The 27,731-nt window shown below is 42.0% G+C and overlaps 2 protein-coding genes across 10 annotated transcripts in view; both read left to right on the top strand.

The window, feature by feature from the left end:
- clip2 (CAP-GLY domain containing linker protein 2) overlaps window positions 1–19,358 on the top strand; it is a 31,929-nt gene extending 12,571 nt beyond the window's left edge. The window contains exons 3-17 of the mRNA XM_076101506.1: window positions 739–863; window positions 1,864–2,077; window positions 5,117–5,314; window positions 5,420–5,523; window positions 6,048–6,108; window positions 7,506–7,610; window positions 10,277–10,660; window positions 11,344–11,919; window positions 12,018–12,075; window positions 12,561–12,644; window positions 13,786–13,942; window positions 17,982–18,141; window positions 18,762–18,950; window positions 19,102–19,172; window positions 19,262–19,358. Coding sequence (XP_075957621.1) covers window positions 739–863; window positions 1,864–2,077; window positions 5,117–5,314; window positions 5,420–5,523; window positions 6,048–6,108; window positions 7,506–7,610; window positions 10,277–10,660; window positions 11,344–11,919; window positions 12,018–12,075; window positions 12,561–12,644; window positions 13,786–13,942; window positions 17,982–18,141; window positions 18,762–18,950; window positions 19,102–19,172; window positions 19,262–19,358 — 2,583 coding nt within the window. The remainder of the gene's footprint in view (window positions 1–738; window positions 864–1,863; window positions 2,078–5,116; window positions 5,315–5,419; window positions 5,524–6,047; window positions 6,109–7,505; window positions 7,611–10,276; window positions 10,661–11,343; window positions 11,920–12,017; window positions 12,076–12,560; window positions 12,645–13,785; window positions 13,943–17,981; window positions 18,142–18,761; window positions 18,951–19,101; window positions 19,173–19,261) is intronic.
- A 3,493-nt stretch (window positions 19,359–22,851) lies between these two features.
- Window positions 22,852–27,731, top strand: part of gtf2ird1 (GTF2I repeat domain containing 1) — a 33,278-nt gene continuing 28,398 nt past the window's right edge. For 7 of the 9 annotated variants that reach the window (XR_012956292.1, XR_012956293.1, XM_076101822.1 and 4 more), the window contains exon 1: window positions 22,852–23,184. The gene's annotated coding sequence lies outside the window, so the exon portion shown is untranslated. The other 2 variants (XM_076101820.1, XM_076101818.1) reach the window with 2 other exon arrangements.

Genomic DNA, 27,731 nt, shown 5'->3' with positions numbered 1-27,731 from the left:
AGTTGTGTGAGTTTGTAAACAGATGTTTTCATGTAGTTTTTCAGTCATTAAACTTTGCCCCGTTTACTTCAGTTCATTCAGACTTTTCTCTGTTTTTCATTCTCCGTGGAAGCATTAAACGTTGTCTTTAAGACTTCAGTGTAACACTTTGGTTTGGTGTTTATTTCTGTTATTCGAGCTCTTTCTTTAAGGAAAGTGTGACCAGATGTTTGACGTTTGTACATTTTGATCAAAAACGGTTTATTGCTGAGTTAGTTTTTAACAAACGAGGAATTTAACTTTAGTGCAGGAAAATCAACCCAGTGCATAACTAATAATACAAATATTAAAATGTACAAAAGAATACGATAAACAAACAAACAATATAAGAGTACGTATAAGAGTTTGTGCTTTATCAGGTCTGTCCTTGTTGTTTGGTTCGATGCGTGCTAGGCTATGCTAACGTTGTAGCAGCTCCATCAACACTCACAATAGCATCATCTTGGCATAAATACAGCGGCGAGGTTATAGTTTAGAGTCTGTGGTTTGTACACATACAGTTATTCTGGTCTCTACAAATATAAAATGACAACAATATTTTCTGATTCACTTATTGGATTTAGCGACACAGCGTCAGGCGAACTTCTCAGTAGACGCCAGGCGGCCGTTTTCGCGCCATTCTTCGTATGTAATCGTGCGAAAACGTTTGGTGTGAACACACTTTAACAGTCGGACCTTCTTTTCCTCCCCTGTTGTCAGGTGGGAGGCTCTAAGATGGGAGTTATTCGCTACATGGGAGAGACGGACTTCGCCAAGGGTGAATGGTGTGGGGTCGAGCTGGATGAGCCCCTGGGGAAGAATGATGGTGCTGTGGCTGGTACAAGGTAAACACACACACACACACACACACAACACAACACAACACACAGACACACACACAGACACACACAACAAAACACAACACACAGACACACACACACACAGACACACACAACAAAACACAACACAACACACAGACACACACACAACAAAACACAACACACAGACACACACACAACAAACACAACACAACACACACACACAGACACACACAACAAAACACAACACACACACACTATATGTGCTTCAAGCGCACCAAGTCCTCCTAAAGGGAAATAGAGGAAGACTGTGGCTCCATCTGTTCAGTCGTTTGTTCTTTCATCTGCTTGTTCGTGACCCACAAGTTTCAGTGTTTTTATATTTCATATTTATCACATGTATCATATTTATTCAGAGCACAACACACATTCTTCTCTCTCCATAAATAACAAACTGTTTAAAGTCGTATTGAACTTTGGCCGTCAGCCAAAACAGGGGAACAAATGGAAAAAAAGACACTTTTCTCACGTCAAGTCCAGATCCAGAAGCACGAGTATTTGTTTCTACTAAAGATTTGGTCTTGTTTGAAACTTTGTATCCCATTAAATGTGTTGTTTTCACCTTGTGACTCTGTTTGTGAGTCATCATGACAAAAATGTGGTCCAGGAGACTCCGACTGCAGCAGACACCACCACAGGGTTTCATTTAATTGTCGGTGTGTGGGCGGATTTTGTGGATTTACTGCGATAGAGTCACAACAGTGACAGTCAGGAGACTTTACTGTGGGTAGAGTTTTAAAGGTGATTTTACTATTTAATTGGTGGCTATTATGCTCCTGAAACATCATCATTTCCAATCATTACTAGGAGCATATCTTTCTGTTCATGCTTATAAGCTGTTCAGTGTAAGCACCTTATTAACGTATTTGAATCCCCAAAATAAATCCCAAAGGGACGCTCTATAAACTGTGTTTCTGTGTCGGTGGAGCCGCTCTGTGCTAAACAAAACTCGCCTCTCTCCCTGCAGATACTTTCAGTGTCTTCACAAGTTTGGCCTGTTTGCTCCGATCCACAAGGTGATCCGCATCGGCTTCCCCTCCACCAGCCCGGCCAAGGCCAAGAAGAGCAAGCGGATGGCCATGGGGGTCTCCTCTCTGGTCCACAGCCCCAGCAGCTCCTCCATCAGCTCCGTCAGCTCGGTGGCCTCCTCCGTGGGCGGGCGGCCGAGCCGGACTGGACTGGTAAGATGGCGGTGCAGCGTCCACGCACTCGCTTTCTTGCAGAGCGTTAGATGAGAAGGTTTGATACCGCTGTCATGTTAGTGAAACAAACATAAAGCCACAGCTGCTTCAGAGACATCAACATGTGGCCAGGAGGAGGAATCGAACCGCCAACCTTGTGATTAGTAGACGACCCGCTCCGCCTGAGTCGCCCAAATATTTACTGTACAGACAAATGGTACCAATCTTCTCCTCTAACTCTTTGCAAAAAAGGAGATAAGCAAACTATTATTCCCCCAAATATTTACTTTTAGAAACTTTATTTTTAAAACCAGTTACAAGGTGCGATATCATAAAATGCAACAAGACTTTAAAAGTGTAAAAGTGGCTTAAAATGACATTATAATATATATATATTTATATATATATATTAATTGTTTAATTATGAAAATACATCTTCACATCTAAATCTAGTGCTTCTAATCTTTAATCCTTCAGATTTATGATGATTTTCTGTTTTTATTAGTAAACCAGTAAAAATGTAAAATCCTCTGAACACCAAGGATGAAATGTTTTGTCTCCAGAATTCCTCCTCTGGTGTGATGAGAGGCTTCAGTGTGTTGAAATCCTCCCTTATCTGCTGAGCTGAGTCAGCACTTTGCATGTTGTTGCAGTGCGAGGCTCAGATTGTCTGACTTTGCATCTTGCTCCAGCACACTGTGCCTTTAAGACGATCAGCCTCAGGAGTCGTTGGCAGCACACTGGAATGAATCGGGCATCAGGGCATCTCACATTGATTTCAGCTGCTGGTTCCGAGCCAGATCTCGGATGGAGAACCCTGCCCTTTACTTTGCTTGATTGTTGGCAGCGGTTCTAGATCTGTCTAGATTCTGTCGTTTCGTAAATCTTTGGTGCACCAGAGTTCATGTTGTTACGAGGAGGTAAAGGACACTCTGAGAAATGAAGGTGCTAGGCAGAACCATTTAGGGTTCTAAGGCCCTTTTTGTTCCTGGTAGAACATTTTATTAAGGTTTCACCTGTAAGACTTTCAAAGGATTCTCACAAAGGGAACCATCTGTTGAAAGTTCCACCCAGAACCCTCTATGAGAGGTTCTACAGAGAACCCTTCTTTGGTTTTATGGTCCAACCAGACACCTTTTTGGAGGTTCTATCCAGAACCTTTCCACCTTCTCAGGGTGCTAACACGAACCCACCCAGGGTTCTACTGAGAACCAGACTATAGTCCAAGGGTTTCATCTCGAACCCATCAGTGGGGGTTCTACTGAGATCCCTAATATATTTGTTATATTTCAAAGGCTTCATCTAGAACCCACCCAGGGGTTCTACCGAGAACCCTTTTATACTCCATGGGTTTCATTTATAACCACAGTTTTTGTGGGTGTGTCATGCTTTCAACAATCCTTAAAAAACATCTTTCTTCCAAAAAGGGTTCTTCACAACCAGAAATAAAACCTCAGCCCTTCAGGAAGAACGCTTTTGGAACCCTTATTTCCAAGTTTAGGTTCTGTCCCTAAGTTCTAGGTACAGAAGGTATTTCTGCTGTTTCTTCTAATTTTCAGTGTTTGAAATGCTGCAGAAGAAACAAATCTGTGTTATTTATATTGGTCTCATTATCAGTGTTATTCTGTTTATACAATAAAAACCTCTGAGTTGACCTGATCTCACAGGAATGCTGTCAAAGAGCACCCTCTAGTGGTCAAAGGGAATGTTGCATCCTTCAGCTCTTATTTAACGCTTGAGCTTCTGATGTTGGTGATATTTTCCCAAACTGTCAAATATTCCCTGAGTGGATGACCACAGACTGAGAGATGGTTATTCTTTGAAGCCTCATGTAGCCAATGATGTTAAAATGATAAAAGATAATATGTCTCTTGTCGTGGGGCAGCTACTCATACAGAAAGTATTTATCTCTTGTATCTCACGACATTGTATTGTTTTCTTAGAGATAACTAGCTTTGCCTTTTTCGTGCTCATGAAATAATGAATCTGTGATTACATGAAAGCAGTCGTTGTCAGTTTAACAAAATAGTTATTCCACGATCGTGATTGTTTCCTCATAGTCATGAAATATTACTGAGAAGCCTGTTGTGTGGAGACAGAAGAGCTGTTCTCCTGTGATCATTAAATCATTTTACTTTGATCTCTCTGAGAAATTCATATTTTGATCTTAATCAGAGGTGATCTGAGGGGAACGTGTGAAGCTTTTTTAACCTCTCAACTTTATTCCTTTTCATTATTTACATTTTCATCCCTTCCTCAACCTCTCTAATGTTTCATCTAGAACCCACTCAGGGAGTCTGACAGAGAACCTTTTCATATTCTAGGGGTTTCATCTAGAACCCGCCCAGCTGGTTCTACCGTAGAATACCTTTGTTCCCTTTAGAATACCTTTGTTCCCTTTAGAGTACCTTTGTTCCCTTTAGAATACCTTTGTTCCCTTTAGAATACCTTTGTTCCCTTTGGAATACCCTTGTTCCCTTTAGAGTACCTTTGTTCCCTTTGGAATACCCTTGTTCCCTTTAGAGTACCTTTGTTCCCTTTAGAGTACCTTTGTTCCCTTTAGAATACCGTTGTTCCCTTTAGAATACCTTTGTTCCCTTTGGAATACCCTTGTTCCCTTTAGAGTACCTTTGTTCCCTTTGGAATACCCTTGTTCCCTTTAGAGTACCTTTGTTCCCTTTAGAATACCTTTGTTCCCTTTAGAATACCTTTGTTCCCTTTGGAATACCCTTGTTCCCTTTAGAGTACCTTTGTTCCCTTTAGAATACCTTTGTTCCCTTTAGAATACCTTTGTTCCCTTGCATTATTTACATTGGAATCCCTTCCTCAGCCTGTCTAATATTTCATATAGAACCCACTCAGGGGGTCCGACAGAGAACCCTTTGCATAATCCAGGGGATTCATCTAGAACCCCCCCCCCCAGCTGGTTCTACCGTAGAATACCTTTGTTCCCTTTAGAATACCTTTGTTCCCTTGCATTATTTACATTGGAATTCCTTCCTCAACCCTTCTAATGTTTCTCCTCCTTCCTGGTCTCAGCTGACCGAGACGTCGTCTCGCTACGCCCGTAAGATCTCAGGCACCACGGCGCTGCAGGAGGCCCTGAAGGAGAAGCAGCAGCACATCGAGCAGCTGCTGGCCGAGAGGGACATGGAGAGAGCCGACATGGCCAAGGCCACCAGCCACATCAGTGATGTGGAGAAGGACCTAAGCGTCCTCAAGGTGCAGCACGTGCAGGTATGAGACGAGATGTTGTACACGGCCTTTCTGTTGATGCGTTCGGCACAAACGAAACCGCCAGCATAACTTATGGAACATTAAATATCGTCTTCCTGTCCCCAGTGCATATCGGAGAACGACAGCACCCTGCAGCAGGTCAAAGCCGTGCTGGCCAGCACTCAGAAAGATAAGCTGGAACTGACCAATCAGCTGGAAGAAGAGAAAAGGTAATCAGTCTCTCTGTAACAGTGCAGGTACCTGAGTCTTTACAAGAATGGATTCTCAAATATTCCTAAAGATCTTTGGAGAACCAGCTTGTTACAAGGAGGGAAAGTCAACTCTTATAGGTGCTAGCTAGAACCATTTAGAGTTCTTTCATCATCGTAGAACCCTTATTGTTTCCTACTAGAGCCTTTTATAAAGGTTCCACCTGGAAGACTTTCCGAGGGTTCTGCCTAGAACCAACATAAAGGGTTCTACCTGGAACCATCTGTGAAAGGAGAACCACGCCTCCATTAGAGGGTCTACATTGAACCTTTCCATGGTGATTTAGTTCCATCTAGAACCTTTCCACCTTCCAACAAGAAGCCACCCGAGGGGTTCTACCGAGAACACTTTTATATTCCAAGGGTTTGATCTAGAACCCACCCAGATAGGGGTTTGTTCCTGCGTCTTATGTTTCAAACTTCGTCACAATTTTACATTTTTATCATCATTTCAAAACAAAATTCCTTAATTTCTTCTTTTTCAGGAAAGTGGAGGACCTCCAGTTCAGAGTAGAGGAGGAGTCCATCACCAAAGGAGACCTGGAGGTATTCATCCACATAATTAAAACCTATAAACTCCATCAATATTAGAATAAATGTACCTGCACATGCTAAAATCCAGTGTATCCTTTAATATCATGGACCCTGAGAATAAGATCTATAAGGGTTTATATACATGCAGAGAAGAGCGTAACGTCTTTTGGATGCACAGAGCACATGCACACATTTAAAAAGAGGTTTAGAGAGGATGATGTGGGCGTGAACCCTTCTCAACATCTGATTGACAGCTTCTGCTCTCAGCGCGCCGCCTGATTACCTCAGCTATACGCTGTTTCATGGAAACAGCGCCGTGGCGTTCTGCTGCAGCATTATTTAAGGGCAAAAGTCCGGCAAGGATTTAAAAGCCGGCTGACTTCAATGAAGACTCATTTTTAAGCTATGCAGTAAAGTGTGAGATCCATGAGAGACGGTGCTCCACCTGTCCTCGCTCCCGTACCCCAAGAAACATATTTATGATTGCACCGTCTACAGTACAGTGACTGAAGTATTCTACATGTTTTTAGACAAAAGGATAAAGAGTGCTACCTGAGGATACAGACTGGGGATATTTTATCATTTTTATATTTGTAAGTAAGTCACATGAGAAGACTAAACCCATTCTCACTTCCCTACTTTGTCTGTGAAGCTCATCATCAAAAATATGTATTTACTTATTTATTACCTCAGTAAACATTGTAAACATGAGTTTATGGTCTCAATCTCTAGTTTCAAGTCTTCTTCAATACAGCATGATGTTCATTTAGTACATTATGGTCCATTTAGAGTCAAACAGACCATAAAGCAGGGGATGCTTTAGGGCGGGGCTACACTGTGATTGACAGGTCTCTACCACGGCGTTGAGAGTTTTCCGTGTTCCCGTCTTACAACTTTTACTCTGTCACAGTGTTTTCACTTCACGAAGGTTAATTGTAATGTTTTGGTCGCCAAACAAATGTCTTATTCAGCGTTTGGTTGTAGTTATAAACCATATTCTGTCACTTTTGGTTGCAAAAACAACAAAATGGTGACGGCCAATTATTTGTTGTGGCTCAAGGTGGGGCGGCGCCCTAGCGCCCTCTATTGACCAGACGACACTGATTCAGCGCATCATTAAACCAGTTGGTTATCTTTACCGTAATACCTTGAATATGAGTGCAGGCTGTATTTCATTGGCTGCAGGGCTCTCAAGGCTCTGATTTCCTGAACAGACTAAATGTCTCCAGCAGAGTTGTCCCTCCCTAAAAAAAAGGTCAGAGCCTAAATCTCTCCTGGTCACATGATCAACTCTGACCTCTATCATCCCCCTCGGATCTGTATGGCTCTTTTTTTTTCTTTCTTCTTCTTCTTCCTCCTCCTTTCTCTCAGTCTCTTGTTCCTCCCTGTCTTTCTCTTTGTCTCTGTAGACTCAGAGGAAATCGGAGCGCGGCCACATTCGTCAGCTCGAGCAGAGTCTGCTCCTCGAAAAGTCGAGAGCAGAGGTGCTTCAGAGAGACTTAGAGAAGAGGAGGGTAAAAACGCACCTCTGCCTGTAGCCCGTGTGCACCTGTTTGCTTCTGTGTTGATAGTGACGTGATGTGTCCCAATTCATATCAAATCAAACTAGAGGCATATGAATGATCATTTCAAATCAGTAGACATATAACAATCCCGTGATCTCAGTTATTATTTTTAATCTAAGGCTTTGGATCAATTCATTGCCTTTTTTTCTTCCTTGGGATTTGTTGAAATAAGAAAAGTGTGATATTATTTCCAGCGTTATCTTTTAAAATACATGTCAGAGATATGTTGTTGCGTAAAGTATTTTGAAGGGCACTCCGCCAAGGCCGCTTCCATGAGTAAAAAATTAAGCGTATACGTGATTCGAATCTACTCCAAAATGTAATGTGTTCTTCTTTGGCCCATGTTCCACCAAGCTTCAGAAAATCAGGCCAGTAGTTTCACCGTAATACAGCTGACAAACAACCGAAGACATAACGGTCCTTGGCGGAGGTGAAAAGCCTGAATGTCAGTAGATTATTGAAAATCACATAAACAGATATGCAGATTGATTTCATCCTCGTCTTCATCCTCTCCTTCATTGCTTCATCGTATCATGAGTCGCAGTGATAACGCTCCCCACTGTCGACCCAGCGCTTCCCCTCACACATCAGCTGCTTCAGCCGCTGCTGCTATTCTTCTTTTAAATTGTGATATATCTTTATTCATTATTTAAAGGTTGGCCTTCAGATCAGCTGCCAGCTGCGTTTTTAAGATGCAACATTCATAAACGTTCTATTTTAGCTCTGGAGAACGAGCTCATGTGTTGATAGTGACACACGAGACCTTCAGCTAAACTGTTGATGGGATTCATCGCTGGTTGTTAGATGAACGTTTTCGAGATGAACCCCGGTGGTTAATCTCATTCACCAGGATCTCCTCTCCACCGCTTTCACCTGTAACGCTGATCTTCACAGTGGCAGAGAACGGTGTCACAGATCAAACCGTCCCAGTTTGTCCTCTCGATTTACAGGAACCAAAAGATAACAAAACACTTTGAAACGCTGGATTTTTTACTTCTTTTTATAATGCAGTGAGGTCTGCTTCTGCCAACAGGGAGGATGCTCCCATGATGCAGTATCCTCGAGGTTGGGTAAGAGAACCAAGGTGAAGAACAAAAAACAACAAAACCAACAGATTTGATCTTGTTTTGGCTTTGATCTCAATTCTTCAACTTCACGTCGACTTCAGAAGCTGTCAAGGACATTAATCCTGCACCGACTCTTCTTGCTCTTCTACTCTGTGTGTTTGTGCCTTAATCTGAATGCTCTTCAGACAACTTCTGTGATCAACTGGTAGCTCTGAGGTCTGGTAGATTGTCTTCCCAGACGACTCCTGTGCACTGTGCAGCTCCTCTTCCCTCATCTGTTATCTGGAGTGTGTGCAGGATGTCTGTGTGGACCTCTTTGCTGTTTGCTTTTTATTTAATACACATTTGCTTGGCTGCTTCTAGATGATCAGAGCATGGCTGTGCTCTCCTCTCATCTTCCACTTCTCTGCACATACAGTGTGAGCTGCACAGATATTTGGACAGTGACACGTTGACCCCTTTGGCTCCGTTTCTGTCTCTGGATGAAGATGATTCAATGAGTGACGGGGCGGCCAGCTCTAAATACCAGGACAGCGGCATCATAAAAATGAGGATAATGGTTTGTTTTGACATCTGTTTGTGAGACGCAAACCCAAAGTGGTGCCAGCATGTTGATGGGACTCCTCTAGAATAATAAGCACCTATAGCTCTGACCTGCTAGAACAAAGGATACGAGTGTGAAACAGCAAGATGTGAAAGGACACATTCAGAGGACTTAATAATAATAATAATACGTTTATTTACCTTTCAAGAGCAGACGTCACAAAGTTCTTCACAACCAAAGGCAGAATAACTAAAAGACAAAATGTCCAGATATTAAGCTAAAAAAATAGAATAAACTGAACGAAATCAATTCTAAACAAATGGATCCTGAGCTGGATGGATCCACAGTAGAGTTACAGTAGATATCACCAGTTAAATACTTACGTTAAGACAATTCTTTTTGTATTACAAGTTTTCTGAACTTACATGTTTAAATATGCAAATGAGGCATTATGCAATGGTAACTTCTGGTGAATTTAGGAGAAATCTACAGACGTAAATAGACAAAGTAGTGAAATAAATCGTTCCTCTAGTCTGAAAGAAGACGTGTTGTGAAAGCAAAAATGACCAAAATCTGTCTCACATCTTGTAGTGTTTTGTAACTAATTGGAACATTAAAACACACGCTGTAAGTTAGATCTGCATAAATACTGACCACGAGGAGATAAAAAGTCTGTTCCTCAGTCCTTGTGTCATCTTGTATCTTAGGAGTCCAGCAGGGAGCCAAAGGGATCCAGTTTGTCACTGTCCACATACTTAATGTCATTTATTTGTACTCTACGTTCACTGGAATGCACTTCGTCTCCACCCTCACACGGATCTTCAGGGGGTTTCCCTCTGAGGCCTGATTTCTGCTCTTAAAAGTCAGCTTTGTCTTTTCTCTGGAATGACGTCGTTGACTTGCAGGGTCTCCCACCTGTTGCGTTTAATAATGTCGTTCTTTTCAAAAAGGCCGACATCTTTCCTGCCGCAGTGATGGATGTTGTGTTTTTTTTTACCCGCCAGCAAACCACAGTCGAAGAGCAGAGTCGTATCATGCAGCTGGAGCAGGAGCTCAGCCTCAGGAGAGCCGAGATGGAGAACCTCCAGACCAAACTCAGGGGGTCCGACCCGAACTCGCAGGGGGCCGACGACGGCGACGTGGCCCCGGGGCCTGAGGCCCATCCGGAGACCCTGGTCCTGCGTGCGCAGCTGGTGTCGGCGGGCCGCGAGCACAGCAAGGAGAGCAGCGAGCTCAAGGAGAAGTACGAGGCGGCGTTGGCGGCGAGCCGGCAGGAGAGAGACTCGCTGAAGGCGGAGGTGGAGAAAAGGAGCCAGGAGGTCAGTGAGATGAAGCAGAAAGTCCAACAGGCCACCAAGGAAAACGTGGAGATGATGGACACCTGGAAGGTATTCTGCTTTATTTCTGTTTGAACACATTACAAACTACTTCAGTGCAGCTCTGTGGAAGTATGCATGCTCACCAAGATCACAAAGCAAGGATAAGAATGTTGATTTTAAATGATGATTTCAGATTTCAGTCACATTAAATTAAGGGCAGGGTTGGTAATCTTGCTAGATTTTTAAAATGAACCAACCAAAAAACTCCAATGTATCCTCCATGAAACTATCAAAACATGAGATATGGATTCCTTCCTTCTCTCTCACGTACAGACAGAAACCGCTGGTTCTTTAAGTGAAGTCAGAGCTTCATGTGTTAAAGCTGCATTCTCTCTAGTGTCCACCAGGGGGCGACTCCTCTGGTTGTATAGAAGTCTATGAGAAAATGACTCTACTTTTCTCTTGATTTATTACCTCAGTAAACATTGTAAACATGAGTTCATGGTCTCAATCTCTAGTTTCAAGTCTTCTTCAATACAGCATGATGTTCATTTAGTACATTATGGTCCATTTAGAGTCAAACAGACCATAAAGCAGGGGATGCTTTAGGGGCGGGGCTACCTTGCCACAGATTCCAGATTTTTTTCACAGTGAGGATGGAATGTCTTAGATGAACATTACCAACCCAGCCTTTAAGGGTTTTTTTCCAGATAAACACAACCAATATAAATTCTCCTCACTTCCCTCTGCAGGTTAAATTCAACACTCTAACGATCAACCACCAGCGTTCCTTGGAGGAGCTGAAGGCCTCGTTGCGTAGCGATCACCCCACTCCAGAGGGCTCAGAGCAGGACGCCCAGGAGCTGAGAGCCGCTCTGGAGAGCCTGAAGACGGAGCACCAGCTGGAGGTGGAGAACCTCAAAGCCAAACACAAGATCGAAGCCGCCATTCTGACCAAGGAGCGCGAAGACTTCTGCACTCGCCTCCAGGAGGCCAAGGACCAGCTGGCCGAGGGCAACCAGGCGTGGAGCGCCGAGGCTCAGGCCAACGGCGGCAGGCGGCCCCTGGAGGAGGCGACCGATAAGCTGCAGAAGGCGGAGCAGAGGCTGGCGGAGATGGAGAAGCTTCGGATGGAGCAGGACAAAAGCACGGAGCAGCTGAGAGAGCGGCTGGAGCTGTCGGAGAAGAAGATGGCGGACTATCGGGCTCTGCAGAAGGCCCAGACGGAGAGCCAGGAGGGGATCCAGAGGCTGGAGGAGAAGCTGAGGGTGACGGCCAACCAGCTCCAGGCCATCCAGGCGGCCCGCTACACATCCCATGATGCAAATGTGCGTGGCAGAGGAGAAACTTAGAAATCCAGATCCAAATATCAATATGCTGTCATTGCTTTGATTTAACCTCTCTTCACTTTGTTGTCCTTTTACAGGTGATAGAGGACAACGACATTTCAGATGAGAAGATGAAGCTGAAACAGAACATCGAAGGTATCAACGTCCGTTTATTTGAACTACAATATCATGAAAACACATCATTCATACACTTCAGTTTCTCTATTTTCCTTATGTGATTATATAAAATGTCAGTCAGTGACCAGCAATTATGGAGAGAGCACAGATTTGATATAGCGTACACTTAAACTGATATTGACGGTGTCTAAAACACGTCCACAGCAGTACATTGATGTACTCCCGTCTGTTTCTCCAAACTCTACTGTAGTAAAACTACTGAGAAGTACCTCATAAAACAACCAAACTATCCCTTTCATCTCTATTTCATAATTCAAAAATCACAGTCTGTCGTCCCAAAAGAAAATCTGTCCACCAGTTATCATGTTGTTGCTAAGATTGTACGATGTCCCACTCCTACAGTAGGAGATGATGTGTCACTTTTAAACCTGCAGAATGCCCCTACGAGCCTGCATCAGTGCACTTGAACATTGACTTTTCCTGCTGTTGTGTTTTTTCTACAGAAACAATGGAGAAGTTGCTGAAAAGGGAGAAAGAGGTCTCCACTCTCACCTCCCAGGTCGAAGCCCTCAAGAGCCAGACGGGAGGTAAATGTCATTTTACAGAGCGCTCTTCTTCCATGACACAGACTCAGAGGTTTGACTTTGTTGACTTTTTAAATCGGCGCTACACACTGGTGTTTGGGTTAAACTAGTGACCGTGTTATCTGGTGACTCTGTGTCCGTGGTTGCTCGTAGCGGCGGCATCTGTTGAAAACCACAACAGGACATGTAGGAGTCCTCGTAAAAGCCTTCAATCAATTATAAATACAGACTCATCTGTGTTTGTTATCGACGCCGACCATTAAATTACCACGAGCAACCACGGACGCATTCGGCAGGAAAGTCACCAGTTAACACGGCCGCTCGTTAAACTGAAACACCTGCTACTCTGAAATCTGTAACTTAAGTTGATTCTGACAACCGAACATGCAGCAAGCGCACATTTTGATGGCGGTAATGTTTAAAGCTCGATAACTCGTCTGGATGGCCGGAACATAACGCCATTTAAAAGGGATCATAAAAACAGGGACAACAGTCATTGTTGTTTTATCATGTTTGCTATTGGACAAAACATTTCCTCATCAGCCAATTTGAGTTTTTGTTTTGGAAAAAATCGGACATATTTCTCAATAAATAAACTCGTTATCTGCGTCATATTTACATAATTGAGCCTCATTAGTGTCGTTCTTGCCCCTGTTCATGCAGCGACTGCAGGCTTCACTTCATTCTTTGCACCAGTCATGCTGAGTTCACTGTGTTCGTCTTCACCGTCACATTCTTTGATCATCGCTGAGAAATCTGTCTTTTGAAAACCCTGAAGTTCCATCACTTCAAAAGGAGCCGAAACACACTTCATGTCGCTCAGATAATCAAATTGACACACGTATGAGAACAAAAAGACAGTGAATAATTCAAAGAGGGTAATAAAAAAAAAAGAGAACTATATGAGACACAAAGGGGGAGAATAGTTTCATTATTCTGCTCTGTCAACCTCATCTGCACGGTTCAAGTCGGGGAGTAACCGGCGTTCTCCCACAAACTATAGCGCTAACAAAGAAGATGGTGGTCAGTGGTCATAGTGGTTATAGTTGTTAGAACTACATTATCGTGTGGTATCAACAGTTCATGAGGTGTTACTGATTATACATGTTGAATAAAGTGGAACTTCTTATTTCTCTTCCACCAGCACTGGAGGCCAAAGTTCGCTCAGAGGACAAGAAAGCCGACGCTCAGGCCCGGGAGAAGATGCGCTTGGAGGCGGAGCTGGAGTCCATGACCAGGAAGTCCCACGATGCCTCTGGGCAGCTGGTCAATATCAGCCAGGAGCTGCTGAAGAAAGAGAGGTATGGAGACACGGCTTTATTGATTTCACAATCCGCCCCGGCACTCACTGGGAAAATAGAGCGACAAATCATCTCTCAGACAGAAATACAGCATATGATCAATTTGATAACGGACGGATACTGGGAGCCCACAGGCTATGTATTGATTTTAGTTTTTCTTATTGTCAACTTAACAATATTATTATTTCATTTTGTAATGTTCCATCTGGAACATTGGCCTTCATTGTATTGAAAGCTGAGCTAAAACCCAGTTGTATTTATGGATTTTAGTTCAGATTTTAATACAATAAAGAAACATATTCTCCTGCAAAGACTTAACTATTAACTATATCCATAAATATTTAGCTTATTTAAATGTGACGATCATGTCTTGTCCCTATCTATATATACGTATATATAAATATATTTATTACATTTATTATTATTTATATATATCCAGACTTATATCAAGCACTCTGTTGAAAAGGTTATTAATAATAACCGTCATTAATAAATGGTAAACTCATTTGACTATGGTTTCGTGGACACTTGAATGTCGAATGTGAAGGGGAACTGTGACTAGTTGTTTACGCAACTAAGAAGCAGCCACTTACTGAAGAGCAAAGAGAAACTCTTCTGTCCATCCATTGCACCCACAGTTTGCATTGATTCCTCCAGAAAGACGCTTTACACTGCCAAGAGCCACCATAAAGAGAAATGACTCCAAGAAATCATTTATCTCAAGCTCAGACGAGACACGACAGGCTAAAGCAGCGCTGTGCATGCTCCAATCAATTTACAGCTCATTTAGGCTATTTAGCTTCCATCACACGTCTTCTTTCAAACGAGTGGAACGATTTATTTCACTACTTTGTCTGTTTGCGTCTGTAGATTTCTACTAAATTCACCAAAAGTTACCATTAGATAATGCCTCATTTGCATATTCAAACATAACAATTCAGAAAACTTGTAATACAAAATATAATGATCTTAATGTGAGTGATGAACAGGGGCAGTTTCATGGTGATATCTGTGAGTTCATTATTTTACCCTATTCACCTGTAGATTGTGCATGTCTTATTTATAATACCATAAAGTAAGTAAGTTTCTAAAGTAAAGTTAAAGCTCAGCAGAAGTTGCACAATGTTTAATTATATTTAAGTAACAATGCACCGCGGTGCCATCAGGACACGGTTTTGTCCGAGCGGCTCTTTTCAGAGTTCTTCTCTTCGCTGTACAAGTTCAGCGTACAAACATATAAAACTTTAAACCCACGAGGGACACGACTTCTGTACACAGGCTTTGCAGTAAAAAAGAAATGCATGATAAAAAGTATTATTAAAGAGAAATACAAAGTAATTAACTTTATAAACAGCGAGATGAAGGCTTCTAGTTTAACAGCCAGAACCTCGTTATGAATATTCTGCTGACACCGATATGTGTGATGACTTATTAATATCACCGGAAGGGTTTCGCAGACCTCAACAGCCCTGTGGTGTTCTACTGAAAGCTAATGTGGGGAAAACATCTTGAATACGCTGTGGTGTGTAAAGTAAGCCTGAATGACCTCATCAATTTAAACTTTAAAAAGTCAAGAAATTATATTCTGATAACTGAGAAATATTAAAATGAATATGATATCCATGTTAAAACAGGACGGCTAGTCTAGACTGCCAATTCTATTCCTGTAACAGGCCGCCTTCTTATTTTTATTGTATAACTTTTTAAACTTATTAATCTTGAAGTCACAGAATCTCTGCTGAACTCGTCCTGCATTCAGAAAGTACGCAGTCAAACAAACAAAGAGCTAATAGAGCGCTGGGGTGAAGAAAACACAGAATCTGTCAGAAAAGACACGTATGAACGATTGTAACATTTGAAAAAAATACACAATACAGACTGAGAATTGCATTTAAAGTTCTTAAAAATAATTACTTAAAGAAATGATCTGCTCAGAAATTCATCCAAATCGTTCGTTTTACACAAACGTCCTGCGGTTCCTGCGTTCACTGTTTGGGTTAATTGTACACTTAATGAGTTCTTATGTAATGTTGTTGTTCTGCATTGAAGATAAAATTAAATAATATACATAAAATATATTGCTTAGTTCCAAATCTTACACTTTTCAGTTCAGCTGCGCTCACAAAATGTTGCCTGTGGTTTGCATTCAGTTGGGACACGTTACTTCATCACAACATGGCACCTTTGACCCTCTTGCTCGTACGTCTGCAGCCCCAAAGGATTGTGGGTCAGAACACACTGCAGAATGCGACCGGCTGCAGTAGAACATCCTGGTATTTTGTCATTTGACATACTATGTATTTTCATGGCGCTGGTCTTTTTCCTCCTGAGTTTATGGATCAGCCAGCAGACGGAAACCAACTCAGAGCTGCCAGACGTCCACATCGCTCCCAGAGCCGTGACAAATCTGGTTTTATTTAGTGAAACTCTGATAGTCGAGTTCATTATTTATCCGCCCAAGTTGTCCCAACATCGTCGCAGACGTGGGGAGCTTTATTAAACATAGAAGTCGATGCATTTTTCTGTGAAGCTGAATGAACATATCACATTACTGGCTCTCTTGCATGATGTCGTTCGTACATTATTGATGGTTATGATGTCACTAAATGCAACGAGGCACTCAAAATAAGTGCTTCTGGCTACAGCTGAATATTTTCTTTTGTGCATCACCACCGCAGCAATTATGTTGGATGCAATAAAATGATATAGCATCGCTTGAAAAATTCAGTGTGTGGCCACCTTTTGAGTTAGTGTTAGTGAGAGTGGACGGTGGTGTTATTAGCGCCGCTGCTGCTATTTCAGTCCGTGACGTCCTTTTAGGGGAAAACAAGCTAGTTCATCGCTTCAGGACAGTCGGCTCAGAACACATTTCTATCTTTGGAGGATAATTCAAGGAAGCCAATTACTAGCAAGTTCATGTAGTAGAAGACATAATGATTTTCAGAAGAAACAATAATACGGTCCAATATAACTAAAAGGTCTTGTAGGAAACCATTATCAGTAACTATAACGCAAGGAATGTCTTGTCTGTGTGTCCTTCGCATATCTCGAGAACCGATCATCCGATCTACTTCGCACTTCCCGGGTGTTTTGCTGAGGACTCCGTGGAGTGCTCTGTCGAATTTGGTGCAATTTGGACACACAACTCATTCGATATTAATAAATTTTGAATAAATTAGCGAACAGCGCTCTGTGCAGCAGGGGGGTGGGCGGAGCTTCGGGGCTCTGCAGACACCTCACATGTTTAAGAGGCCGCGGCTCATTGACTGCAGCTCACTTTGGCTGCTGGATGCTGGATATACTGACGTCACAACCAAGCTCTAAAAAAGCCACGTGCAACTAAGCCACGCCCCCTGACAGCGCAGTAAGCAGCAATACCAAGCGCCGAGCAATAGGGTCGTCCGGAACGGGCACGGCACTAAAATACCCGTTACATATACCACTTTCCTTAAACATGCAGTTTCTTAGTGTGTTTTTTCCACTAGGGGGCAGCAGAAATAAGCTGCAAACATATTATCGCCTTATAAACTCGACAAGTAAACACTTACATTGTTAGAGGCTTTAACAAATTCAGCACACAGAGAAAAATCTGGTCAGGAGGAATTCTTGATGCTCTCACTTGGGAGGTGCACAAATGTTAAAGTAGCCACCTCCTTTGTGTTTAACGTGGCCAACACAAAGGAGACCACAGTGATGTGGTTCACTCATATTAGTATGTGGGCAAACAGCCAGAAGATGCACAGTGACCATGACAACAAGGGCATCCATCCACCAGCCAGTCTGACACAGACAGAGATGAGGCCGCCTCCACAATCCCCACCGGCCAGACTGGCTAATATATTATTCACATCACGGGTGTTAAATGATAACGACCTTTGTGCAAGGTCCGAGCAGATGTACGACCCACATAATCCGCCTATCGATGTTTATTGCCCACCGGAGTGGTCAAGTTCACGGCAAACACCCGTGGAAAATGAATTATATTTGCCTGAGTAATACCAACTGGTTTTGTTGTGTTCTTCCTTCGTGTTCTCTCCAGGAGTCTGAACGAACTGAGGGTGTTACTCCTGGAGTCGCATCGCCATTCCCGGGACATGGAGAAAGACCTGAACCGAGAGGTGCACAAGGCCGAGTGGAAGGTGAAGGAGCAGAAACTCCAGGACGACATCAAGACCCTGCGTGAAAAACTGCTCCTACTGGTGAGAAGGGAGCGGCTTTGTGACGATCAGCTGGCGCTGCTTCGTTTTACAGGAATGGACGGACGGACAACCTGAAAACATGTTTCTGGCCACATAGTCGCCGGCACAGTGCACGGTGCAACAAAATAACTGAGAAAGTTAGAAAAGTTGGTCTGGAGTCCTGTAGAGGCATACAGCTTCATGCCAGCTGAATGCTTTCTTTCTTTTCTTTTAAAAACTTACTGTCAAAGACATTTTATGCCAACATTTTGCTTTAAAATATATCTAGAAACATTATTATATAATTGTTTTTGCTCAATTATTCAGCTACCCAATAGTGCATCTGTTTAATAACTGATTCAGTTGTTTTTAAAGCTGTAATGGGGACTTATCACGGCTATAATAAGAAGTATAGTGCTGGACACTCTATGTTTACACAGACTGGTAGTTTAAATATTGAATGTATAATCTGTGCCAGCTGAGATGATCCATAAGAGGACATTTAGTATGTTTAAATATGAAAATGTGAAAAGTGTATAGTAATCATTTCTCCCCCAGATGTTAATCACACATCCTGCAGCGTGGTGGTGTAACAGCAGGCGTTGGCTAACGTCTTCTAATGGCTAACGTGTGTGTTTCAGGGTCAGGAGCGGTCTTCACCTGACCACCGGCGGTATTCCATGCTGGACCCGTCTGTCCTGGACTCGGAGGTGAGCCGCCTCCGCCAGCGTTTGCTCAGCACGGAGGACGCCCTGAGGAACGCCATGGACCACAACCAGCAGGTGGACCAGCTGGTCCTGGCCATGCGCAGGCATCCGGATAAAAGCCCGGTAAAAGTTCACTTTCACAGATTCAACAAAGAAAAGCATGAAAATGTTTTTTTTATGTGTGGTAGCTTGGGAAGAAGTAGCCGTGTCAGAAGAGAGTGGCATCAAAAACAGTTAATTTCACAGTTAAATAATCCCTGACTGTGTTTTTCAGGTTCATGGTGCAAATTCAGCCAATGGGATTCATCATCAGGAGTTGGGCAGCGCTCGAGATGTTGGTATTCTGTCTTTATTTTTAAAACTATTATAGAAGTAGTGATATCGTTAATGCGTTCCAGTGCTGAGACATCTTGTGTTTTTGTTGGTCTTCTCAGGAACAACACTGATATGAGCAGAAGAGACGAGACTGAACCGGGACATGCGGAGGTCCGTCTTCTTCATGTTCCTCCTGATCCTGCCATGGACGCCTGAAGAAGATTTCAGTTTGCAGTTTTAATACCAAAACAACGAATCTCTTGTCTCCCAGTGAATTTATGTGTCGTTGCAGAAAGCACCTATTAGCCAATCACGAGGGCCGCTTACAGTACTATAAAATATACACAGGAAATGGGACATGGACGTGAAGAGATGTTATGGGTACAACTCCTGAGACCTTTGATGCTTTACAGTAGTTTAGAAAAAATGTCAATCCGCAAGTTGCCGGGAACTCTGTGACAATTCTTAGTTTTGAATCGGAAAGAAAACAGCTGACGGACTGAAGGAACTGAAAACTTTGTTTTATTTATTGCTTTTACTTTGATCCTTGGCCAGCGGTACTCAGAGCGACTCCTCGAGGAAAACTTCAACTGTTATTTTCACTTGACTTCGTACCTGATTGAGAGAATTGGTCTGTTCACTCTCCTGCTTTCTTGTACAATATGATGAGTAATTGTGGGTTAATGGAAGTATTAAAAAGGCCCTTTAAAGTGATTCTGACTAATAAAATCTGTCTTTTGATTATAAAACACAAACACAGAAGGCTTGCAAAGTAGCTGGAAAAAAAACAAATAGGGGTTTCATCGTTCATCAGGTGGAATCCATTTGTGTCTTTTGGTCGGATTTTTTGGCTAAAACATCCACAAAATCCTTCTCAACCACTTCCTGCAACATAATCCACTTCTCCAGTCTCCATCCATGCGAGTCTGTTCCAAATACGTATTGTTTTTTTCCACCAGTATACAGAAAAATACTGTCTCACTCCTCACGTACCTGTTGATACTAAAAACTCCTGACTGCACTGTCAAGAGCAACTTAGCGTATTCTTAAAGTATCCTGATTCATTCATTCAGATTTGGGTCTTTAAAGGTGCGGTGTGTGATATTTAGAGCGATCTATTGGCAGAAATGGAATATAAGCTTGATAAGAATGTTTTCTTTAATGTATGATCAACAAGCCGTCTTGATTCGCACTGTGCATTGTCAACAATTTACTTGCTAATTTCTGTCGAAAAACTGTCGAAATAGTATAAAGAAAAAACAACTCTTTTTAGTGCAATCCGAACGGTGGAATCTGTATTTGCATTTCTCAGAGTCCCTGTAACATCCGACATCATAGCACTCCTTTGTGTGCACTCTGAGCCACCGTATGCACCTGATCTGGAGACGTAAACTATCAACTAAAAACCAACAGTGTTGTTAAGAATCAACACAGTATCATGAAACATGATTGTATCAACATTTTCTAACACAACAAGCAAAGAGACGGAGAAGCAAAGACGAGTTTTATTTCCTCTATCACGCTTATATAAGACAAAGAAAACACTACAGGAAACTCTTATCTAGTTTCTTGTCAGCCGAGTAGAATAATTGCTTTAACCCCTCGGTTCACTTAATTATCACACACTCTGTTGCTGTGGTTACTTGCAGTCTAATAAAGGCTGAACTATCATGAGACCCAATTTAGAAACAGTGGTTAAAACTGTTGACTTGATCTGTGTTTCACAATTCATTTCTGTGCCAACGACAACACGGCTCGGGCCAAACTTTTCTTAAAGGTACAGTGTGTAACATTTAGAGGGATCTATTGGTAGACATGTATTATTAATATGTTTTCTTTAGCGGATAATCTCTGGAAAATAAGAACCATTGTGTTTTTCTCACCTTTAGAATAAGCAGTATCTGTTGGCACACAGGAGAGGTTTTGGTTAGTTGCATTCTGCCACCTCGCCGATAGATGGCGCCACATCCTACACACTGCACCTTTAACGCTGCCACAAGTTCATTGTGCGTCGCCAACAACTGCTTATTTTAATGTATTCTTAATACTCCAGGTGTTCAACCACCAATCCTCTCTTTGGTTATCGGGTATGGTTGCTATTGGGCCAATATTCCTAAAAAAGTAGTCCTTTTTTTAGCCATTTCACATCAGTGGACTTCCTGCCAGCTCTGAGTTATGTTATTCTATGTTTATTAAATGATTATAGGGAATTATTCCAGATTTTTGTTTTCTCAAACCCTATCCGACCCTGTACCGTTAACACCTCTTACCGCTATTTTATTTACTGTAGACTTCGTGTCAGTACAGACTCCGTCCATACACTATTAATTAGCGTTACAACAAAGCAGCCCTATTTAAAGCTGTGTATAAATGTACCTGGATTCATTTACTGACCTTTTGTTCAGCTACTGAAGGGCTGTCACAGGAGCAAAACATGGTGCACTCATCCCTCCCCGTCTGGATTTCATTTGCAAAAACATTTAATAGAATTTATACTGTAAATCTTCCAAATATTGTTTTTTTTTAATCCATAACTAATAGGAGACGCTGTTTGTAGTTGGTCTTGTAGGTTGCTGTTGATGCACAGGAGACACTACAGGCGCTGGTCAGCTCAGATAAAAAAATAAAGCCTCAATTTTCCATTGGATATTGTACATGGCCTATTCAGCTGGGAGGGTTCATACCCTTTGGGTTATTGCTGCAATGGTTTTGGAGATTGAGTCATTAAATATTAACAATGTGGGAAAAGAGCTGGTGGTGTTTTATTTCACACTGTCACATCTGTATGTTTGTTCTTTGGAGGGCACAGGAGACTGGTCTGCAGCCAGATTTCATACCACCAAGAGGCTGGTGGTTTGGGAAAATCTGCCAGCAAACAATGTATCCAATGCTCAGCCACAAACACAAGATAAAACAAAATCCTGTTGTAAATCTCTCATCTCAGGCAAATATTTTGGGATTAAAATGACTCCCTGAGAAGAGGAAGCTATAAATCTTTTTTTTTTTTGAGCACCGAGCTCCTTACACCCAGACACTGCATGTTTATTTACAGTCTGTGGGTTTCTTATCTCCACACATATCACTTCTAGTTGTTGGTCTTGGCAAATGTCAGGTCTTATCCACACGTCCCAGGTTTATTTATTATTTTATGCTAGAGGGCAGATTAGTCATGCTGGTGACATTTGAATAAATAAGTGATTATTATTTGCAGAAGCAAGCAAATAAAGTAAAAGTAGGCACAAATCACAATTTATTTTATATAGTAGTTTATATATAGCTGAAACTAACCCGATTACCGTGATGTAGCCGATGATATACATGGTTTATGATTAGGTTTATCATACGTTTATTATTAGATCACTTTTTTCCCCTTTACCTATATATTAAACTGTTAAACTATGTTATAATCACAAGAGCTGTGTAATAACTGTCACGGCCAGAAGATCCATTTTGGCTGCAAATCCTAAAAAGTCATTTTTGGATATTATAAAGTTACAAATATCACATGAAAACCACCTTCGTGCAGGAAGTCTGAGGGATTTCCCTTAAAGCATAAATGACAAGTGTGAAGTTGCAGCCAAGTGTGGCAGAGATGGTGATTTTAAACATAAAATAAATAATAATATCATATTTCCTTTCTATGTAAATTGTATTCCCTGAAGGGTATTTTCCAGAGGTTCCCTCCGTTAATCCTGTATGTAAATCGCAGCCAATAGATGCTGTTGTTGAGTTGGGCTGGGATTAGCAGGAGGCGAATGAGTTTCAATTTTACTGGATTACAGAACAAAGAAAGGGGGAAAGGGACACTCTGCTTCTGGTTAAAGGGGGCACAAAAAAGAAGAAATAAACTAAGAATAAATACACAAATAATAGACTGTAATACGATCGAAGTCAACAGTGTGATGATCCGGATTACGATGTTTTAGCAGACAGCTAACATTGTGGATGGGAATTGCGACTTGATGGATTAAAACGGGGGGAATAAATAAACCTATTCCGGGATTTTGACAGCAGCAACAAGGCTATTTAATCGCTAATTAAGGTGAGATTTCGCCGGACCGTTTTTAATATTCATTCAATGAGCGATTATATAGTTTGCTCTCACGGAGCGTGTTGCTTTTTCCTGATTTGTACATGGAGAAATTTACAGATTATAACCGTAATTTCTCTGGACTGAGAGATGGGAGAGAGAGGGAGAGAGAGAGAGGAGATGAAAGGGAAAAAGTGCTAGCGCTAAACTAGCAAGAGAGCTAACCTGCCGTGGGAGCTAACGAGTGTAAGCTAGGCTAGTTTAGCTAGCCGTTGGGCTAGTTTAGCCAGCCGTTGGGCTAGTTTATCTATCGGTTGGACAAGAGTAGCCAGCGGTTGGGCTAGTTTAGCTAGCCGTTGGGCCAGTTTAGTTAGCCGGTTGGCTAGTTTAGCCAGCCGTTGGGCTAGTTTAGCTAGCCGTTGGGCTAGTTTAGCCAGCCGTTGGGCTAGTTTAGCTAGCCGTTGGGCTAGTTCCAACGGTTATTATGAGACCGTTAGACTAAATCAGTCAGCGTTGATTAACGTTAGGCGTTACGTGACGGTAAGTAGCGAAGAAAGGTTATTGTTAGCTAGCAGTTAGAGGGACGTCTCCGTGTAACCTTGTGAGAGGTAGTCCATCTGTCTGTCTGTCTGTCTGCTAAATTACCCCCCCCCCCTTCATCCATATATATATATATATATATATAATGCTAACACTGATAAGGTTACCGAGCTAGAACAACAAAGTCAACTAACAGCTAACTAAACGTAGCAAAGGTAAGCCAGAGAAGGAACAAACATAGTTTGAACTTCAGCAGAATAGAAAGCTTGTAACTAACAAGAGTTAATTCCAACCGTATTAAACTGTAGTAAACAATGGATTACTTAATTGCCTTATCGTTAATTACACCCCTGTACTAACAGTATAAACGGTCACAGCAGTGTTTCTTCAACTAAAACAGACATTTCTTCGATAAAGCAGACTCTAAATTGTTTGGTGTGTGTTGCTGTGAATCCAGTCAACTGTATTTAAGAGGGCTGTTTTCTTATTTACTGCTCTCAGCTGTCTGGTTGTAACGTAGTTGGTACAAGAAGTGTCAAAGCTGACTGGGATACAACTTTACTCAGCTGTCTGGCGGATTGAATTCACAACACGAGGAAAAAATAAGAGATTTGTACACACGCTCATTTCCTTTTGGAAGAGCAGACCTTGACTTTATTTTATTGCACCCAGGTCTCATAACCTGTGGTTTCAAGCCTCTTTTTTGTTGTCTCCTGGGTCCAGCTTTTCTAAAGTAGTTCCCCCCTCTTCTCTCATGCGATGTGTACTTAATAGTAGTTCTCCTGCTTGCATTTCCCAGCACAAGAAGTTCTCACCACAACTCTCTGTGCCTTAAAACATCTTGCATGAGTACAGTACCACGCCAAAACATCTTGCATGAGTACAGTACCACGCCAAAACATCTTGCATGAGTACAGTACCACGCCATGACATCTTGCATGAGTACAGTATCACGCCAACATATCTTTCATATATATAGTATCACGCCACGATATCTTGCATGAGTACAGTATCACGCCAACATATCTTTCATATATATAGTATCACGCCACGATATCTTGCATGAGTACAGTATCACGCCAACATATCTTTCATATATATAGTACCACGCCACGATATCTTGCATGAGTACAGTACCACGCCAAAACATCTTTCATGAGTACAGTATCACGCCAAAATAATTCAAAATATGTCAGTATAAAGTTATCCTGTTTGACGAAATATATACACACAAGTCTCAGTTCACCAATTATATGTTAGTTTTCCATACATCGTGTCTAATAATCCCAAATCACTAAAGCTTCTGAGTGTTTGTTACTCTAATGAATTAATCAACATGATCAATATTTATGGCTATATTAACCTGTGATGAACCCACTGAATTGTTGGTATAATACAACACAAATACCCTTATAAACACAGTATTTTTTGGAAGTATTGTCATGAGTAGAAAAGGAGACGTGTATGATAAGGCCTATGCTTATGTAATGTGATAATGTGTGGCTATTTTCAATTATACAATAATAAGCAAGTAGGGCCTTAAAGGATAACCCGTGGTTTTTGCATGATCTAAGGATTTTTTTCTTCCTTAAAGAAATAAACCGCTGTCCATTATTCAATTAGTAAACCGTAGGACCTTTTGTTCCTGTGGAGTTCCCACACATAATCCCTCCTAATTACACCTCCTCTGCGGACTGTGTCGGCATGTAAAGACTGCCCTTGATTGACATCTCTCCGACCCTCCTGCTCGTCGTCTCACACCTGTTGGTTACACTTTTAGAGAATCCGACCGGCACGGTGCCAGTTTAATCCAGTTCAGCCAGTCAGACGTAGTTTCAAAAGGGCCCGTTGACCTGAATCTCTGGCACAGAATGACACCGCATGGTAAACAACACTGACAAATACAAACACATTGTTTGTTGAATCCGTATGAGAAATGTACCGCACAGTCTCTGAGATTCAATGAAAGGCGTGGAGTTGTCTTTATTATCAAACAACGTTTCTGTTTACATTCTGTGCTACTCACCCAGAGAGATTGTGTGTGTGTGTGTGTGTGTGTGTGTGTGTGTGTGTGTGTGTGTGTCCTAACAATAGGTGAGGAAAGCACGTCCTTCCTCATGAAGAGTTACCACCTGTAGTTCAGAGGTTTCATGGTGTGAAACCATTGGCAGGAATATGCATTGCGTCACCTGCATGCTCGTGAGTGTCGTCATTCACATGCAAAAAGACACAAATAAAACCAATAATAGCCTAAAGAGTTTTCAAAGAAACTCTTCTGGGTACCTTAAAGCACAGCACAGCAGCCCAACTTCAACCTGAACAGAGACAAATTAAAAAACACTAATTCAAAATGCTGTCATATCTTGTGAAACCATGTGTAGGCAATGGTGACCTTGTGTGTTACTCATAGACTGTTTATAAGAAGTGGACGTAGTCATGGTGACTTCACCCAATGGTTTGTGGACTGATGTTTTGAAGCCTTGAGTTTTTCACTTTGGCCGTCGCCATCTTGGCTTTTTGCAACCAGTGAACGGAAGTTACCATAATTGGACTGCGGTGAAGTGACGTAGAGACGCCGTAGAGACCTGTCAATCACTGTGTAGCCCCGCCCTAAAGCATCCCCTGCTTTATGGTCTGTTTGACTCTAAATGGACCATCATGTACTAAATGAACATCATGCTGTATTGAAGAAGACTTGAAACTAGAGATTGAGACCATAAACTCATGTTTACAATGTTTACTGAGGTAATAAATCAAGAGAGAAGTAGTCATTTTCTCATAGACTTCTATACAATCGGACTTCTTCCACCGCCTGGTGTAAGCACATTATCATGTTTTAAAGGATATGTTTATAGGTTATATGTATATTAGCAGCACATGTTGTCTGCAGCGGAAGCGAGACAGAATTGTTTGTCCATCCAAAAACTCAGAGTTGAGAGAGTGACAGGTGCCTCACAGCAGACTTCAGGTTTAGTAATTACAACCTCGCTGGTGTAAATATATCCTTGTTGACACCATGTGGTCGTGTTGTGCCTCGTTTTCGTTACTGTTTTTGTTGTTTTAAAGAAATCTGTCAGAGAGCGATGATAGCTTCCTGTTTCACTGCAAACATAATTCACCAGTCACCTTCACTGACTCGTGTAGATTTGGACATTATTTGGATTTGTAGCCAGAGTACCCTCTCTGTCAGTAAACAGCTTCATCGCATTACAGACCTCTTTGGGTCCCTCTTAAACAGGTTTTATGCCGTTTCTGAGCAAATTCAATTAGAGGTTGGCTCCAAATGGCTTTCTGGCGGTTTGCCCAGGATGTTAAGATGAAGGGGAAACCCTGCAAGAAGACATCCTTATCTTTTTAGCAAACAATCCTCAAAACATTCCTCAGTAGGTTTTACAGTCATAAAGTCCATTAGACATCTTTTTAGGGTTTGCACCAATCCGACTTTTTCAGTTCTGATACAGATATTTGGACTTTGTGTGTCGGCCGATATGTGAGTACAAATCTGATGAAGGTGTGTCTCAATGTGTGGAAGCGACTGGGATCGACCCATCGAAACAATGGCTTTGCAGAAATTGCAAGTAGCTGTTGAACTTGTTGGTTTAGCAAGCGTGAAATACCTCCAAACAGGACATGTTTGGTGTTAGCTGCCTCAGCTACGAGGTCTGACACGGGCGGCAACCTCCAGTTCTGACTAGTGAAGTCAGTGCTTCATGTGTTAAAGCTGCATTCTCTCTAGTGTCCACCAGGGGGCGACTCCTCTGGTTGTATAGAAGTCTATGAGAAAATGACTCTACTTCTCTCTTGATTTATTACCTCAGTACACATTGTAAACATGAGTTTATGGTCTCAATCTCTAGTTTCAAGTCTTCTTCAATACAGCATGATGTTCATTGCGTAGATTATGGTCCATTTAGAGTCAAACAGACCATAAAGCAGGGGATGCTTTAGGGCGGGGCTACACAGTGATTGACAGATTGTGTCTTTGTATGCCACTCCACACTTTCTGAAAGAATAAGTTA

The sequence above is a fragment of the Anarhichas minor genome, unplaced genomic scaffold, assembly GCF_050575085.1.
Source record: "Anarhichas minor isolate MPS153535 unplaced genomic scaffold, ASM5057508v1 ptg000027l, whole genome shotgun sequence".
NCBI lineage: Eukaryota > Metazoa > Chordata > Actinopteri > Perciformes > Anarhichadidae > Anarhichas > Anarhichas minor.
The sequence above is the reverse complement of the archived record's forward strand: the minus strand, read 5'-3'. Positions and strand labels throughout refer to the sequence as shown.